General features: G+C 48.7%; 1 protein-coding gene across 3 annotated transcripts in view; it reads left to right on the top strand.

Moving 5' to 3' along the window:
• Positions 1-449: 449 nt before the first annotated feature.
• The window catches only part of TSPAN16 (tetraspanin 16), a 28,672-nt gene continuing 13,383 nt past the window's right edge, over positions 450-15,738 (top strand). For 2 of the 3 annotated variants that reach the window (XM_023188816.3, XM_023188815.3), the window contains exons 1-6: positions 450-654; positions 2,448-2,645; positions 3,137-3,211; positions 5,770-5,877; positions 8,555-8,707; positions 13,759-13,842. In XM_023188816.3, coding sequence (XP_023044584.2) covers positions 586-654; positions 2,448-2,645; positions 3,137-3,211; positions 5,770-5,877; positions 8,555-8,707; positions 13,759-13,842 — 687 coding nt within the window. In that variant the 5' untranslated portion in view covers positions 450-585. The remainder of the gene's footprint in view (positions 655-2,447; positions 2,646-3,136; positions 3,212-5,769; positions 5,878-8,554; positions 8,708-13,758; positions 13,843-15,738) is intronic. The other variant, XM_023188817.3, reaches the window with a different exon arrangement.

Genomic DNA, 15,738 nt, shown 5'->3' with positions numbered 1-15,738 from the left:
GGTCTCGAACTCCTGACCTCAGGTGATTCACTGGCCTCTGCCTCCCAATGTGCTGCGATTATAGGCGTGAGCCACCGCACCCGGCAGGGGGCACAGCTGTTAACAGGACAGCCCAAGTTCCCCCCTCCCCCGCTTGGATCCCCCAGTCTACTAGGAGATGTCAACTGTGGTCAGATGTCACAAGATGTTAACTTGTGTCAACAAGTGGTCAGCTCTGGGCATTATGCCCACAGGGTCCTGGTGGCATCTGGAGCGTACCAGGGTAGCATACCATGCCTGTTCTCTTTCCCTGGTGTGACCTATTTGAAGGATGAGGAGCCAATAGGGGGCAGTTTGGGGCACCTGATTCCCTGAACCATGGGCCTTGCTCTAGTACCCGATTGTGATGTGATAAAAGGCTTACGACCAGGGCAGGCAGCAACTGCTGGGCAGCCTTAGACAACCACCAAGCAGCCAGGACAGAGAGGGGCAGAGCAAGTCCGTGTTGGCGCCCCTGCCTCAGACCCCTATCATCTTGGGGAACAGTAGCCCAGAGGTTCAGGAAGATGTTAACTTAAATGTTCAGGGTGCCCCAGTCTGTTCAGCATGGCTGAAATCCACACTCCGTATGCTTCCTTGAAGAAACTGTTATCTTTACTCAATGGCTTCGTGGCTGTAAGTATGTCACAATCCAGGCCCCTGGTTTGTTGCAGCCCTTCCTCCACGGTCAGCTCCCTGAAAGACAGAAATAAGTTGATCCAAATTGGCATCGAGATCTGTGGTTCCCTAGAGAAGCAGGAGGGATGTAGGGCAGACGGAGGAGGACGAGCAGGGAGCTCTGGGATCTGCCATCAACCCAGAGCTGGTGAAATCCAGCGCAGATGAGTGTGATCTGGGGGAGCCCAGGTGGGTGATGGAAGAGTTTGGCTCGAAGTCAAATCCTGCAGCCGACCAAGTTGTTTGGGAAGGCCAGGAGTAAAGGTTATTTTCTGAATCTTTTAAATTTGTCAAGACATTTTTTTCCTTACCATACAAGTAACCCGAAATGTACATTGCTAAGGAATTGCCAGGCCAGGCATGGTGGCTTACACCTGTAATCCCAACACTTTGGGAGGCCAAGGCTGGCGGATCACGAGGTCGGGAGTTCGAGACCAGCCTTGGCCAATATGGGGAAACCTTGTCTCTACTAAAAATACCAAAAAAAATTAGACGGGCGTGGTGGCACACACCTGTAATCCCAGCTACTCGGGAGGCTGAGGCATGACAATCGCTTGAACCTGGGCGGCAGAGGTTGGCAGTGAACCGAGATTGCGCCACTGCACTCCAGCCTGGGCAACACAGCGAGACTCCGTCTTGATAAAAAAAAAAAAAAAAAAAAAAGAAGTAATTGTCTTCATTGTAGCATAGTCTAAGGAAAAGCTGCCAGGAAAGAGAAGGAATGAAACATCACTCCTCCCCTTCACTTGTATTGTAACATTTTAAAGAGAATTAAGGCCGGGTGTGGTGACTCAAGCCTGTAATCCCAACACTTTGGGAAGCTGAGATGGGTAGATCCCTTGAGCCAGGAGCTCAAGACCGACTATAGTGAGATCCCCATCTCTATTTAAAATAGATAAATAAATAAAGTGTTATTGGAACATGGCCATGCTCACTTATATGCAGATTGTGAACAGCTGCTTTTGGGCTACACCAACAGAACCGCATAGTTTCAACAGACACCCTAAGGCCTGCAGAGTCCACAACATCTGGGTTTTTCAGAAAAAAAAAAAAATTTCTAATTCCTGTCCTATGACATTATTTATTTTATATTTTATTTTATCTTATTTTATTTTATTTTATTTTATTTTGAGTTGGAGTCTTGCTCTGTCACGCAGGCTGGAGTGCAGTGGCATGATCTCAGCTCACTGCAACCTCTGCCTCCCGGGTTTAAGCGATTCTTCTGCCTCAGTCTCCTGAGTAGCTGGGACTACAGGCTCCTGCCACCATGCCTGGCTAATTTTGCATTTTTAGTAGAGACAGGGTTTCGCCATGTTGGCCAGGCTGGTCTTGAACTCCTGACTTCAGGTGATGTGCCTGCTTCGGCCTCCCAAAGTGCTGGGATTATAGGCGTGAGCCACTGTGCCTGGCCTATTTTATTTTTTGAGACAGGGTCTTGATCTGTCATTCAGGTTGGAGTACAGTGGCACAGTCATAAGTCACTGCAGCCTCGACCTCATGGGCTAAAGTGATCCTCCCACTGCAGACACCTGAGTAGCTGAGACTACAGGCACGCACTACCATGCCCAGCTATTTTTGTGTGTGTGTGTGTGCGGTGGGGAGAGGGGACAGATGAGGTCCTACCAATCTGGTCTTGAACTCCTGGGCTCCCAAAGTGCTGGGATTACAGGCATGAGCCACTGCACTCACCCAGTTCTATTTGTACACAACTAACAGATTACTTTTCTTCCTTTCTGATTTCTGTTCGAAAGATGTCTGGCATCATCCTCGTCGGCCTGGGCATTGGTGGTAAATGTGGAGGGGCCTCCCTGACAAGTGTCCTCGGGCTGTCCTCCGCATATCTCCTTCACGTTGGCAACCTGTGCCTGGTGATGGGATGCGTCACGGTACTGCTTAGCTGTGCCGGGTGGTATGGAGTGACTAAAGAGAGCAGAGGCATGCTCTTATTTGTAAGTTGGATCTGCACACAGACCCCAAAACTGCCTCCCCACACATACAAATCTTTTTCTTTTTTTTTGAGACAGAGTCTCACTTTGTCACCCAGGCTGGAGTGCAGTGGCACGATCTCAGCTCACTGCAACCTCTGCCTCTCAGGTTCAAGTGATTCTTCTGCCTCAGTCTCCCAAGTAGCTGGGATTACAGGCGCCCACCACCATGCCCTGCTAAGTTTTGTATTTTTAGTAGAGACAGGGTTTCGCCATGTTGGCCAGGCTGGTCTTGAACTCCTGACCTCGTGATCTGCCCGCCTCGGCCTCCCGAAGTGCTGGGATTACAAGTGTGAGCCACTGCGCCTGGTCTTGAATTGTTTCAAATTAGAGAGGCCAGGGTGGCCTAGGGTGGAGGGTCGGGGGAACAGAGACAGCCCCTCCCCTGCAGGGTACAAGGTCAGGAGGAGGCTGAGCAGGCTCCCAGGCCCTCTCTCCCACTGTGTGTCTTTTAGTGCATCCTGTCAATGGTTATTGTCCTCATCGTGGAAGTCACAGCTGCCACAGTGGTCCTTCTTTTCTTTCCAATTGTAAGTACAGCCCTGCTCCTCCCACGTAGCATTAGAAAGATAAAGAACCAAAACCCGGCGTGGTGGCTCATGCCTGTAATCCCAGCACTTTGGGAGGCTGAGTCGGGTGGATCACCTGAGGTCATGAGTTCGAGACCATCCTGGCCAACATGGTGAAACCCTGTCTCTACTAAAAATACAAAAAATTAGCTGGGTGTGGTGGCAGGCGCCTGTAGTCCCAGCTACTCGGGAGGCTGAGGCAGGAGAATGGTGTGAACCCAGGAGGCAGAGCTTGCAGTGAGCCGAGATTGTGCCACTGCTCCAGCCCGAGCAAAAGAACAAGACTCCGTCTCAAAAAAAAAAAAAAAAAAAAAAGATATAGAACCAATAGAAGTCCGCCCCTCCCCGCCAGGCACCCACGATCAATTGTGGGGACCCACTGATGGAGAGGCCCATCACACGTGCCACTTTCAATGGAGTGAGAAGCTGAAATCCTTAGCTTGCCTCTCCAAGGCCTCACAAAACCTGCCAAGTTCATTTAGTTCATCTCTCTTGGGTTTGGTGGTAGGAGAAGGGGAGATGATCAGAAGTGTTGCATATTGGCCGGGCGCGGTGGCTCGAGCCTGTAATCCCAGCACTTTGGGAGGCCGAGACGGGCGGATCACGAGGTCAGAAGATCAAGGCCATCCTGGCTAACATGGTGAAACCCCGTCTCTACTAAAAATATAAAAAACTAGCTGGGTGAGGTGGCGGGCGCCTGTAGTCCCAGCTACTCCGGAGGCTGAGGCAGGAGAATGGTGTAAACCCGGGAGGCGGAGCTTGCAGTGAGCTGAGATCCGGCCACTGCACTCCAGCCTGGGTGACAGAGCCAGACTCCGTCTCAAAAAAAAAAAAAAAAGTGTTGCATATTGATTGGAGTTTTGAAATGTATTCAAAATAGACAATTTAGCAAAATCCATCCAAATGACAAAAGCTTCAGCACTTTGACCTGGCAGTCCCATCTCTGGGAATTATTCAAGGACTCACTTGCTGGTGTGCAGAATCACATTCATGCCAGGGCATGTGAAAGATTGCAAGGAGGGCCAGGTGCGGTGGCTCACTCCTGTAATCCCAGCACTCTGGGAGACCGAGGCAGGTGGATCACAAGGTCAGGAGATCGAGACCAGCCTGGCCAACATGGTGAAACCCCGTCTGTACTAAAAATGCAAAAAAACTAGCCAGGCATGGTGGCACATGCCTGTAATCTCAGCTACTCAGGAGGCTGAGGCAGGAGAATCGCTTGAACCCAGGAGCCAGAGGTTGCAGTGAGCTGAGATTGTGCCATTGCCCTCCAGCCTGGACAACAAGAGTGAAACTCTGTCTCAGAAAAAAAAAAGAAAGAAAGAAAGAAAAAAGAAAGATTGCAAAGAACCTAGTGAGTATGAATAAGGGTTTAGGTGAGTTAAAATACATCCATACAGTGGAATCCTGTACATCAGGTACAGGGAAGGAGGCGGCTCTCTGGGCACCAGATGGAATGCTCTCCAGGGTAGAGTGCCGTCCTCATTGGCATCCTCCCCAGAGGCTGACCCTGAAACAAGAATTCAAAGGCATGTGGTTTGTTTGGGAGGTGATTCCAGAAAACACCTGCAGGGGACATAGCAAATGAAGCAGGTAAGGGAAGACAGCCCACAAAAGGGGATGCTGGGCACAGCATAGAACATGCACCTAAGTTATTCCACTCAAGTGGAGAGGGAGTTGGGATATTGATCCACCAACTCCCACCAGCCATTGATGGAGGTCTGCTCCCAGGGAGCACGTGGGCTCAGAGGCCAGAGAATCCTCACTTGCTGGCACTAGGGAGCCAGGCCAGTGGGCACAGAGCTGACAAGGGCCACAGAGTTACGGGCAGCCCACCAAGAGCCCCTGGTACTCCTGTCGAGAACAGCCAGATGCAGAAAAATGAGTGCAACATAAACCAAGGAGGAAGAATAGTGAAAATATACTTTGCTTTGACACACATAGAAGAACATCTCTTTGGGGACACAGGAAACAGTTAAGTCATTGGCGTGGAGTGGGAGGAAATTTTTGGCTGGGAGGAAGGGGTGGGAGAGAGACTTTTCATGGTCTCCCCTTCTGTGCGTTGTCAATTTCGAACCACGTGCCTCTGTCATCACTTTGCGAAAGGATTTTTTAAACCTTTATTTAAAAAACAGAAAATTAAGTGTGCCCCTTTTGTGCAGAGAGAGATTCCGTGGAGATGATATTCAATTCTTTAATGGAGTTACAGCCACATTGTGGGTGCAGCAGGGTGTGGGCGATTCCAAAGAGCAGATGATTCAGATTCGTGTGTGACGGGTACAGAGAGATACGCTTGGCTCCAGACCCACGCGTCTCCCTGTTTCCCTCTCTTGGGCGCGGTGGGGGCACAGTAGCCTCCGTGTGTCTTCCTCTAGCACAGACCCATGAGCTGAGGGTAGGAAAAATGAAGGCAGCACGAGGAAAGCCCCCACCTCCCACTCTATCCTCAAGAACCTCTGCCAATGAACGGGCCACTCTTGCTAGTTGGGGTACTGACCGCTTCCTGTCCCATCTGTGAGGTTCGAGATGTGGTCTTGGAGCACACCTTCGTGACCCTGAGGAACAATTACAGAGGTTACAACGAGCCAGACGACTATTCTACACAGTGGAACTTGGTCATGGAGAAGGTGAGGCTCACTTAAAACAAAAAAAAAATTGTGGTAAAAGGTACACAACATGAGCGGGCGAAGTGGCTCACACCTGTAATCCCAGCATTTTGGGAGGCCGAGGTGGGAGGATCACCTGAGGCCAGAAGTTTGAGACCAGCCTGACCAACATGGGGAAACCCCGTCTCTACTAAAAATACAAAAATTACCTCCATGCGGTGGCAGGCATCTGTAGTCCCAGCTACTCAGCAGGCTGAGGCAGGAGAATCGCTTGAACCTGGGAGGCGGAGGTTGCAGTGAGTTGAGATCGCACCACTGCACTCCAGCCTGGGCGACAGAGGGAGTCTCTTTAAAAAAAAAAAAAGAAATAGCCAGTCATAGTGGCGCATGCTTGTGGTCTCAGCTACTCAGGAGGCTGAGGTGGGAGGATCGCTTGAGTCCAGGAAGTCAAGGCTGCAGCGAACTATGATGGCGCCACTACACTCCAGCCTGGGTGACAGAGCAAGACTCTGTTTCAAAAAAGAAAAAAGATTTTAAAAAAGATACACAAATGAAATGTATCGTTTAACAATTTTTTTTTTTTTTTTTTGAGTTGGAGTCTCCTTCTGTCACCTAGGCTGGAGTGCAGTGGTGCAATCTCAGCTCGCTGCAACCTCCACCTCCCGGGTTCAAGCAGTTCTCCTGTCTTAGCCTCTCAAGTCGCTGGGATTAGAGGCACCCACCACCATGCCTGGCTAATTTTTGTTTTTTTTAGTAGAGACAGGGCTTCACCATATTGGTCAGGCTGGTCTTGAACTCCTGGCCTCAGGTGATCCGCCCGCTTCGGCATCCCAGATTTCTGGGATCACAGGCATAAGCCACTGTACCCGGCCTAAAATTTTCAGTAGAGATCTTTCAGCATGTTGCCCAGGCTGGTCTTGAACTCCTGGGCTCAAGGGATCTGCCTGCCTAGTCTTCCTAAAGTGCTAAGATTTTAACTGTGAACCACCGCGCCCAGCCCTATTTATTAAAAAAAAAAAAAAAAGTTTTGCTCGCTATGTTGCCCAGGCTGGTCTTGAACTCCTCACCTGAAGTGATTTCCCGAATTGGCCTCTCAAAGTGTTGGCATTATAGGCATGAGTCACCGCAACTGGCTGATGCCTTTCTGCATGCTGGTTTTGGCTTCTCAAGCTTGTGATGGTACAGAATGTCTCTCTTTCATTCATTCATACAGTCCTCCCACGAATATTTATTCAGTATCTGTTATGAGTCAGACACTGTTTAGGGTTTTTGTTAGGGCACAAAAAGATCCTTGTCGGTGCTGGGCACGGTGGCTCACGCCTGTAATCCCAGCACTTTGGGAGGCCGAGGCGGGTGGATCACCTGAGGTCAGCAGTTCGAGACCAGCCTGGCCAACATAGCGAAACCCCGTCTCTACTAAAAATACAAAAATTAGTCGGGCATGGTGGTGCATGCCTGTAATCCCAGCTACTCAGGAGGCCGAGGCAGGAGAATTGCTTGAACCCAGGAGGTGGAGGATGCAGTGAGTAAGATCGCGCCATTGCGCTCCAGCCTGGGTGACAGAGGGAGACTCCGCCTCAGGAAAAAAAAAAAATCTTTGTTGGGCCAGGCTCAGTGGCTCACATCTGTAATCCCAGCACTTTGGGAGGCTGAGGCAGGTGGATCGCTTGAGGCTAAGAGTTTGAGACCAGCCCAGGCAACATAGCAAGACCCATCTCTACAATAGATTAAAAATGTAGCCAGGCATGATGGCCTGCACCTGTAGTCCCAGCTACTCGGGAGGCAGAGGTGGGAGAATCGCTTGAGCCCAGAAAACCGAGGTTGCAGTAAGCTATGATCTCAGCACTGCACTTCAAACTGTTTTTGAGGAACTGCCAGACTTCTTTCCATAGTGGCTGCATCGTTTTCCATTTCCATCAGCAATGCAGGAGTCTAAGTTCTCCACATCCTTGACACCTGTCATTTTCTGGGTTTTTTTTTTTTTTTTCTTTGAGATGGAGTCTCACTCTGTCACCCAGGCTGGAGTGCAGTGGTGCAATCTTGGCTCACTGCAGCCTCCGCCTCCTGGGTTCAAGTGATTCTCCTGCCTTAGCCTCCCAGGTAGCTGAGATTACAGGCGTGCACCACCATACCTGGCTAATTTTTGTATTTCTAGTAGAGACAGGATTTCACCATGTTGGCCCCATCTCTACTAAAAATACAAAAATTAGCCAGGCGTGGGGGCATGCGCCTGTAATCCCAGCTTCTCAGGAGGCTGAGGCAGGAGAATCACTGAGGAGTTCAGCTTTTTTTGTTTTTAGAGACAGGGTCTTGCTCTGTTGTCCAGGCTGGAATGTAGTGGTGTGATCATAGCTCACTGCAGCCCTGATCTCCCGGGCTCAAGCGATCCTCCAGCCTCAGCCTCCTGAGTAGCTGGGACTACAGGCATCTGCCACCATGCCTGGCTAATTTTTAAATTTTTTGCCGAGATGGGGTCTCACCCTGTTGCCCAGGCTAGGAGTTCAGCTTCTACCCTGAGTGAGATGGGAGCCAGGGAGGGTTCTGAGCTGTGATGGGATGTTTGTAAGAGGACATTTAGCACAATCTCTGGAATATTGTGACCACACTAGACAGTAGCCATGGTAACCATGATTTCTGATGTGTTTATTATATTATTATTTTAAAGAGACTCTCCAAGTATTTCTTCTCCTCTCTATAGCTAAAGTGCTGTGGGGTGAATAACTACACAGATTTTTCTGGCTCTTCCTTCGAAATGACAACGGGCCACACCTACCCCAGGGGTTGCTGTAAATCCATCGGAACTGTGACCTGTGATGGACGCAATGTGTCTACAAACGTCATCCACCAGAAGGTAACTGGAGATTTTGTGTGTTGCCTTGACAGACCCCTGAGGGCTGGTGACTTTATTTTTATCTTATTTTGAGACAGAATTTCACTCTTGTTGCCCAGGCTGGAGTGCAATGGTGCAGTCTTGGCTCACTGCAACCTCCACCTCACAGGTTCAAGTGATTCTCCCGCCTCAACCTCCCAAGTAGCTGGGATCACAGGCATGTGCCACCACCACACCCGGCTAATTTTGTATTTTTAGTAGAGATGGGGTTTCACCATGTTGGCCAGGCTGGTCTCGAACCTCAGGTGATCCACCCACCTCGGCCTCCCAAAGTGCTGGGATTACAGGCATGAGCCACTGCACCCAGCCTTTTTATGTATTTATTTATTTTGAGATGGGGTCTCACTGTGTCTCCCAGGTTGGAGTGCAGTGGTGCCATCTTGGCTCACTGCAACCTCCACCTCCTGGGTTCAAGCGAGTCTCCTGCCTCAGTCTCCCAAGTAGCTGGGATTACAGGTATGTGCCACCACGCCTGGCTGATTTTTGTATTTTTAGTAGAAATGGGGTTTCATCATGTTGGCCAGGCTGGTCTCAGCTCAAGTGAACTCCTGAGCTCAAGTGATCCTCCCACCTCGGCCTCCCAAAGTGCTGGGATTACAGGCATGAGCCACCACACCTGGCCTTATTTTTAGTTTTTTAGAGATAGGGTCTCACTCTGTTGCCCAGGCAGGAGTGCAGTGGTGTGATCACGGCTCAATATAGCCTCAAACTCCTGGGCTCAAGTGATCCTCCTGCCTCAGTCTCCCGAGTAGCTGGGATCACAGGCACGTGCCACCATGCCTGGCTAATTTTTTTAAATTTTTATTAGAGACGGGGTCTTAGTATGTTGCCTAGGCTGGTCTCAAACTCCTGACCTCAAGTGATCCTCCTGCCTCAGCCTCTCAAAATGCTGGGATTACAGGCATGAACCACCACACCCAGACTGCTAACTTTAATAAAAATGGCTTCTTTGGGGGGACCTCTGCAAAGGGGGTCAGGGAGAAAGAAATCAGCTCCTACTGAGTGTTCAGCTTATTTTGACAACACAGCTCAGGGACTTATGGTTACCTTCTCTTAGAAACTGAGGCTTGGGGAGGGGACATCACTAGGTCAAGATCACAGAGCTTTGGCAGAGTTGGAATTTGAAGCCACATTGGCCTGAGTCCATTGCCAGCACCACACTACCTGCCCTCCAGAGACTTTAAATGGAGCAGTAACCATGAAAAGTGATCATCCTAGCGGGAGTGAGGGCCAGCCACGTGATGGAACACTCACTTTGTCAGTTTTGTCCCATCATATCCCTTGAGGTGGGGAACTACTCTTGTCTCATTTTGCAGATGAGGAAATTGAGGCGCAGAGAGTTTCTTGTGTCCAGGGAGTGGTGAGCTGGGTTTCAAGCCTCACCCCAGTTACCCCTTAACTTTTGCCATGAGTAATGAGCACAGAGATCTTCTGTGAGGGAAGAAATAGAAATCAGAGCTGGGGCAACATAGCAAAGTCCCCACCACAACAACAACAAAAATTTTTTTTGAGATGCAATCTAGCTCTATCACCCAGGTTGGGGTGCAGTGGCGCAATCTCAGCTCACTGCAGTCTCCGCCTCCTGGGTTCAAGTGATTCTCCTGCCTCAGCCTCCCAAGTGGCTGGGATTACAGGCTTGTGACACCACGCCGGTTAATTTTTGCATTTTTAGTACAGATGGGATTTTACCATGTTGGTCAGGCTGGTCTTGAACTCCTGACCTCAGGTGATCCACCCACCTTGGCCTCCCAAAGTGCTAGGATTACAGGCATGATCCACCCTGCCCGGCCAAACAAATTTTTTTATATTAGCTGAGTGTGGTGGCACATGCCTAAAGTGCCAGCTATTCTGGTGGTTGAGGCGAGAGGATCACTGAAGTCCAGTAGTTCAAGACCAGCCTTGGCAACATGGCAAGATGCCGTTTTTACAAAGAATTTAAAAATCAGCTGGGCATGGTGGCATGAACCTGTAGTCCCAGCTAACTGGGAGGCTGAGGCAGGAGGATCGACTGAGCCCAGGAGGTCAAGGCAACAGTGAGCCGTGACTGTGCCGCTGCACTCCAACCCCGGCCACAGAGCAAGACCCTTCTCTAAAATAGAAAAAAAAAGAAGAAGAAATACGAATCGTTCATTCCTTCATTTGCACTGAATGGCTCCTGCAAGGAAATAGGCCCCGTGGAAAATCAGCCAGGTTGAGTCCCAGGCAGGGGCCTCAGAGACAGACACGGGCCAGACACTGGCCCACTGGGCCCTACACAAACTGCCTGTCACCTCCTAACCTTTCCCCCTTGCTCACTCTGTTCCGGCCGTGCTGGCCTCCTTGCTACTGCTCAGAAACGCCAGGCACGTGCCTGCCTCACGACCTTTGCACAGGCTGTACCCTTTGCCTGGGATGCTCTTCCTTCACATGTCTTCCTACCTCTCAAGTCTTTACTCAACTGGCACTTTCTCCGTGAGGCTGTTCTGACTTCCCATCTATAAAAGGATCCCTCATCCCAATGATCAAGCTGTGTCTTCACACGCCGTTTCTGTGTCTTTCCAGCATTTATCACCACTTTACAGTATTATCACTACGCTTGCCATTAGCTGTTCTCCCCATTCAAATGTCAGCCCCCTGAGGGCAGGAATTTTGTCTGTTTTATACATTGCTGGGTTGCCACTGTCCAATTCAGTGCCAGGCACGTAAATACCTGTTATGTGGCCGAGTGTGATGGCTCATGCCTGTAATCCCAGCACTTCAGGAGGCCAAGGCAGGAGGCTCACTTGAGGCCTTGAGGCCAGGAGTTCAAGACCAGCCTGAACAACATAGCAAGACCCTCATCTTCATAAAAAATTTACAAATTAACTGGGTGTGGCGTTGCGCGCCTGTAATTTCAGCTGCTTGGGAGGCTGACACAGGAGGATCGCTTGAGCTCAGGAGTTTGAGGCTGCAGTGAGCTATGGTCATGCCACTGCATCCAGTCTGAGTGACAGGACAAGACCTGATTTAAGAAACAACAAAAACAAAAACCTATTACGTGAAAGGGGGCACTGCACAGTGACAACAGCAAGTGCAATGTGGCCCAAGCCTCCAGAGGTGAGATGTGCCAGGGGCCTAGAAGAGGGAGCAACACTAGAAGTGCAGGAAGGAGGCTGGGTGCGGTGGCTCACACCTGTAATCCCAGCACTTTGAGAGACTGAGGTGTGTGGCTCACCTGAGGTCAGGAGTTCACCAACATGGTGAAACCCCATCTCTACTACAAATACAAAAATTAGCCAGGCATGGTGGTGGGAGCCTGTAACTCCAGCTACTTGGGAGGCTGAGGCAGGAGAATTACTTGAACCCGGGAGGTGGAGGTTGCTGTGAGCCAAGATCGTGCCATTGCACTCCAACCTGGGCAACAACAGCGAAACTCCGTCTCAAAAAAAAAATAGTGCAGGAAGGAGAGAGGATGCCCTGCCCGTGCACTTTGCCTGGTCTCCCAATATCTCTGAGCCTCAGTTTCCTCATCTGTAAAGTGGAGGAAAGAAGAGTACCCATATCATGGGGTTATAGTGAGAAATGAGTAAGAAAATATGTGGACCGAGAAGCCACTGAATACATGTCAGCTGTTCTGTTCATATGTAAAGAGCACTTAAAAATAACTAACAGTTATTGAATGCTGGCTACATGTCAGGCCACTGCAATGTACTTCATGTAGATTCCTTCTTTTATATTTATATATTTATTTAGAGACAGGTTCTTGCTCTGTCATCCAGGCTGGAGTACAGTGGTGCAAACATGGCTCACTGCAGCCTTGACCTCCCAGGCTCAAACGACCCTCCCGTCTCAGCCCCCAATAATCTGGGACTACAGACACACACCACCACAACAGCTAATTTTTCTATTTTTTGTAGAGACGGGGTTTCACTATGTTGTCCAGGCCAATCTCGAACTCCTGGGCTCAGGGAATCTGTTAGCCTCAGCCTCTCAGAGTGCTGGGATTACAGGCGTGAGCCATCGTGCCTGGCCTTATTTATTATTTATTTAGAGATGGAGTCCTGCTCTGTCGACAGGCTGGAGTGCAGTGGCACAATCTCGACTCACGGCAACCTCCAATTCCCTGGTTCAAGTGATTCTCCTGCCTCAGCCTCCCGAGTAGCTGGGATTACAGGCGCCGCCACCTTGCCTGGCTATATTTTTGTATTTTTTGTAAAGACGGGGTTTCACCATGTTGGCCAGTATGGTCTTGATCTCCTGACCTCATTATCCGCCTGCCTCCGCCTCCCAAAGTGCTAGGATCATAGGCATGAGCTACCGCGCCCAGACTATTTGTTTTTGAGACAGGATGTTGCTCTGTCCCCTGGGCTGGCGTGCAGTGGCATGATCATGGCTCACTGAAGCCTCAACCGGCTGGGCTCAAGCGATCCTCCTGCCCCAATCTCTCAAGTCGCTGGGACTACAGCCGCATGCCAGGCTGATATTTAAATTTTTTATAGAGAGGAAGTCCCACTATGTTACCCAGACTGGTCTTGAACTCCTGGGCTCAAGTGATCCTCCCGTCTTGGCTTCCCAAAATGCTGGGATTATAGACATGAGCTACCATGGCTGGCCTTTGATTCTTTTACTCCTCACAAAATTCATGTAAGGCAGATCCAGTGGGTACCATTTATAGATGGGAAAATGGAGGTACAGAGAGGTATAGTGACTTCTCCAAGGTCATACAGCTAGTAATAATCAAGGATGTCCAACCACACTTAATCGCCACGCTGGAACATTAGCACAGACAAGTAGAAGGGAATCATCATTATGTTCTGTTGGGGGAATGAGGAGGACAGGGAAGATGCTAGGGTGGCAGGGGGCAGGTGGCAGTCAAATAAGATGAAGGGAAGGCCCTCATGGCTCTCTCCCCTTCTCCTCAAAGAATCTGAGAGGCATCTGGGTAGCCCAGTGAGTTGGGGTATCTGGGTGGCCCAGTGAGTTGGGGTTGATGGGGATTTGCAATCCATGAACCCCTAACCAGCTCCTGCTTGTTTTGGCATTTGTTTCCTCAGGGCTGTTTCCATAAACTCCTCAAAATCACCAAGACTCAGAGCTTCACCCTGAGTGGGGGCTCTCTGGGAGCTGCAGCGATACAGGTAAGACCCAGCCTCCCTAGGGCATATTGAGCTGTTTTATTAAGGGCCTACTATATGCCAAACACTGTTCTGGTCACTGGGACACAGCAGTGAGCAAAATACAAAACTTAAAAAAGAAAAGAAAAGAAATAAACTCAACAAAGAAGAGCAAACTAAACCCAAATCAAGCAGAAGGAAGATACTAGAGTGAAAATAAATGAAATGGAGAAAATCAATAAAACCAAAATTTGATTCTTTGAAAAGATAAAACGGGTAGGGCATAATGACTCAGCCTGTAATTCTAGCACTTTGGGAGGCTGAGGCAGTAGGACTGCTTGAACCCAAGAGTTCGAAATCAGCCTGGACAACATAGTGAGACCACCCATTTCTACAAAAACAAAAATAAAAAAATTATCCAGGTGTGGTAGCACATTCTTGTAGTCCCAGCTACTTGGGGAGCTGAGGCAGGGGGATCACTTGAGCCTGGGATATCAAGGCTAGTGAGGCATGATTGTGTCACTGCACTCCATCCTGAGTGACAGAGTGAGATCATGTCACACACACACACACAAAAAAAGATAAAATTGATAGAACTTTAGTAGACTGACGGGGAAAAAAAGGGAAAGATTACTCAAATTACTAAATTAGGCATGAAAGAGAGACATCACTACTGACCTTACAGAAATAAAGCAACTATAAGGGAAAAGTGTGAACCTGTATGCCAATAAATGAACTAACCTAGATGAAACAGACAAATTCCTAGATAAACACAAACTGCCAAAACTGACTCAAGAAGAAATAGAGTATCTAAATAGATCTACAACAAGTAATGAGACAAGTAATGAGTATCTAAATAGATCTACAACAAGTAATGTGACCAACACGGTGAAACACTGTCTCTACTAAAAATATAAAAATTAGCTGGGCATGGTGATGCACACCTGTAATCCCAGTTACTCGGGAGGCTGAGGCAGGAGAATCGTTTGAATCTGGGAGGTAGAGTTTACAGTGAGCCAAGATTGCACCACTGCACTTCAGCCTTGGTGACAGAGCAATACTCCATCTCAAAAAAAAAAAAGAAAAAATTATTAGATCTTAATAAAAAGACAAGTAACCCAACTAAAATGGACAAAGGATTTGAATAGAAATTTTTGTCCAAAGAAGGCATACAGATGGCCAGTAATCATAAAAAAATGCTCTACCACCATCAGTCATTAGGGAAATGCAAATAAAAACACTTTATTCCCACTAGGAAGGCTGAAGTAAGAAAGACAATAACAAGTGTTGACAAGGATGTGGAGATATTTGAACACTTACACATTGTTGGTGAGATTGTAAAATGGTGAAGCCACTTCCTAAAATGTTAAACATAGAATTATTATTTGTCCCAGCAATTTCTCTCTTATGTTTATAATCCAAGATAATTGAAGACATGTATCCATATAAAAACCTTTATGTGACTGCTCATAGTAGGATTATTCATAATAATCAAAAAGTAGATAAAAAGTTATGTGGCAGTGGAGTCTGGGGAATATGGTCCGTAGGGTTCCAGGGAGGGCCAAAGTGGAGAGGATGGGCCAGGCACGGTAGTTTACGCCTGTAATCCCAGCACTTCGGGAGGCCGAGGTGACTGGATCACCTGAGGTCAGGAGCTCGAGACCAGCCTGACCAACATGGTGAAACCCTGTCTCCACTAAAAATACAGAAATTAGCTGAGCGTGGTGCTGGGCGCCTGTAATCCCAGCTACTTGGGAGGCTGAGGCAGGAGAATTGCTTGAACCTGGGAGGTGGAGGTTGCAATGAGCCAAGATAGTGTCATTGCACTCCAACCTGGGCAACAGAGTGAGACTCCTTCTTAAATAAATAAATAAATAAATAAATAAATAAATAAATAAATAAATAAATAAATAAATAAAT

The sequence above is a fragment of the Piliocolobus tephrosceles genome, chromosome 21 (assembly GCF_002776525.5).
Source record: "Piliocolobus tephrosceles isolate RC106 chromosome 21, ASM277652v3, whole genome shotgun sequence".
Lineage (NCBI taxonomy): Eukaryota > Metazoa > Chordata > Mammalia > Primates > Cercopithecidae > Piliocolobus > Piliocolobus tephrosceles.
The sequence above is the reverse complement of the archived record's forward strand: the minus strand, read 5'-3'. Positions and strand labels throughout refer to the sequence as shown.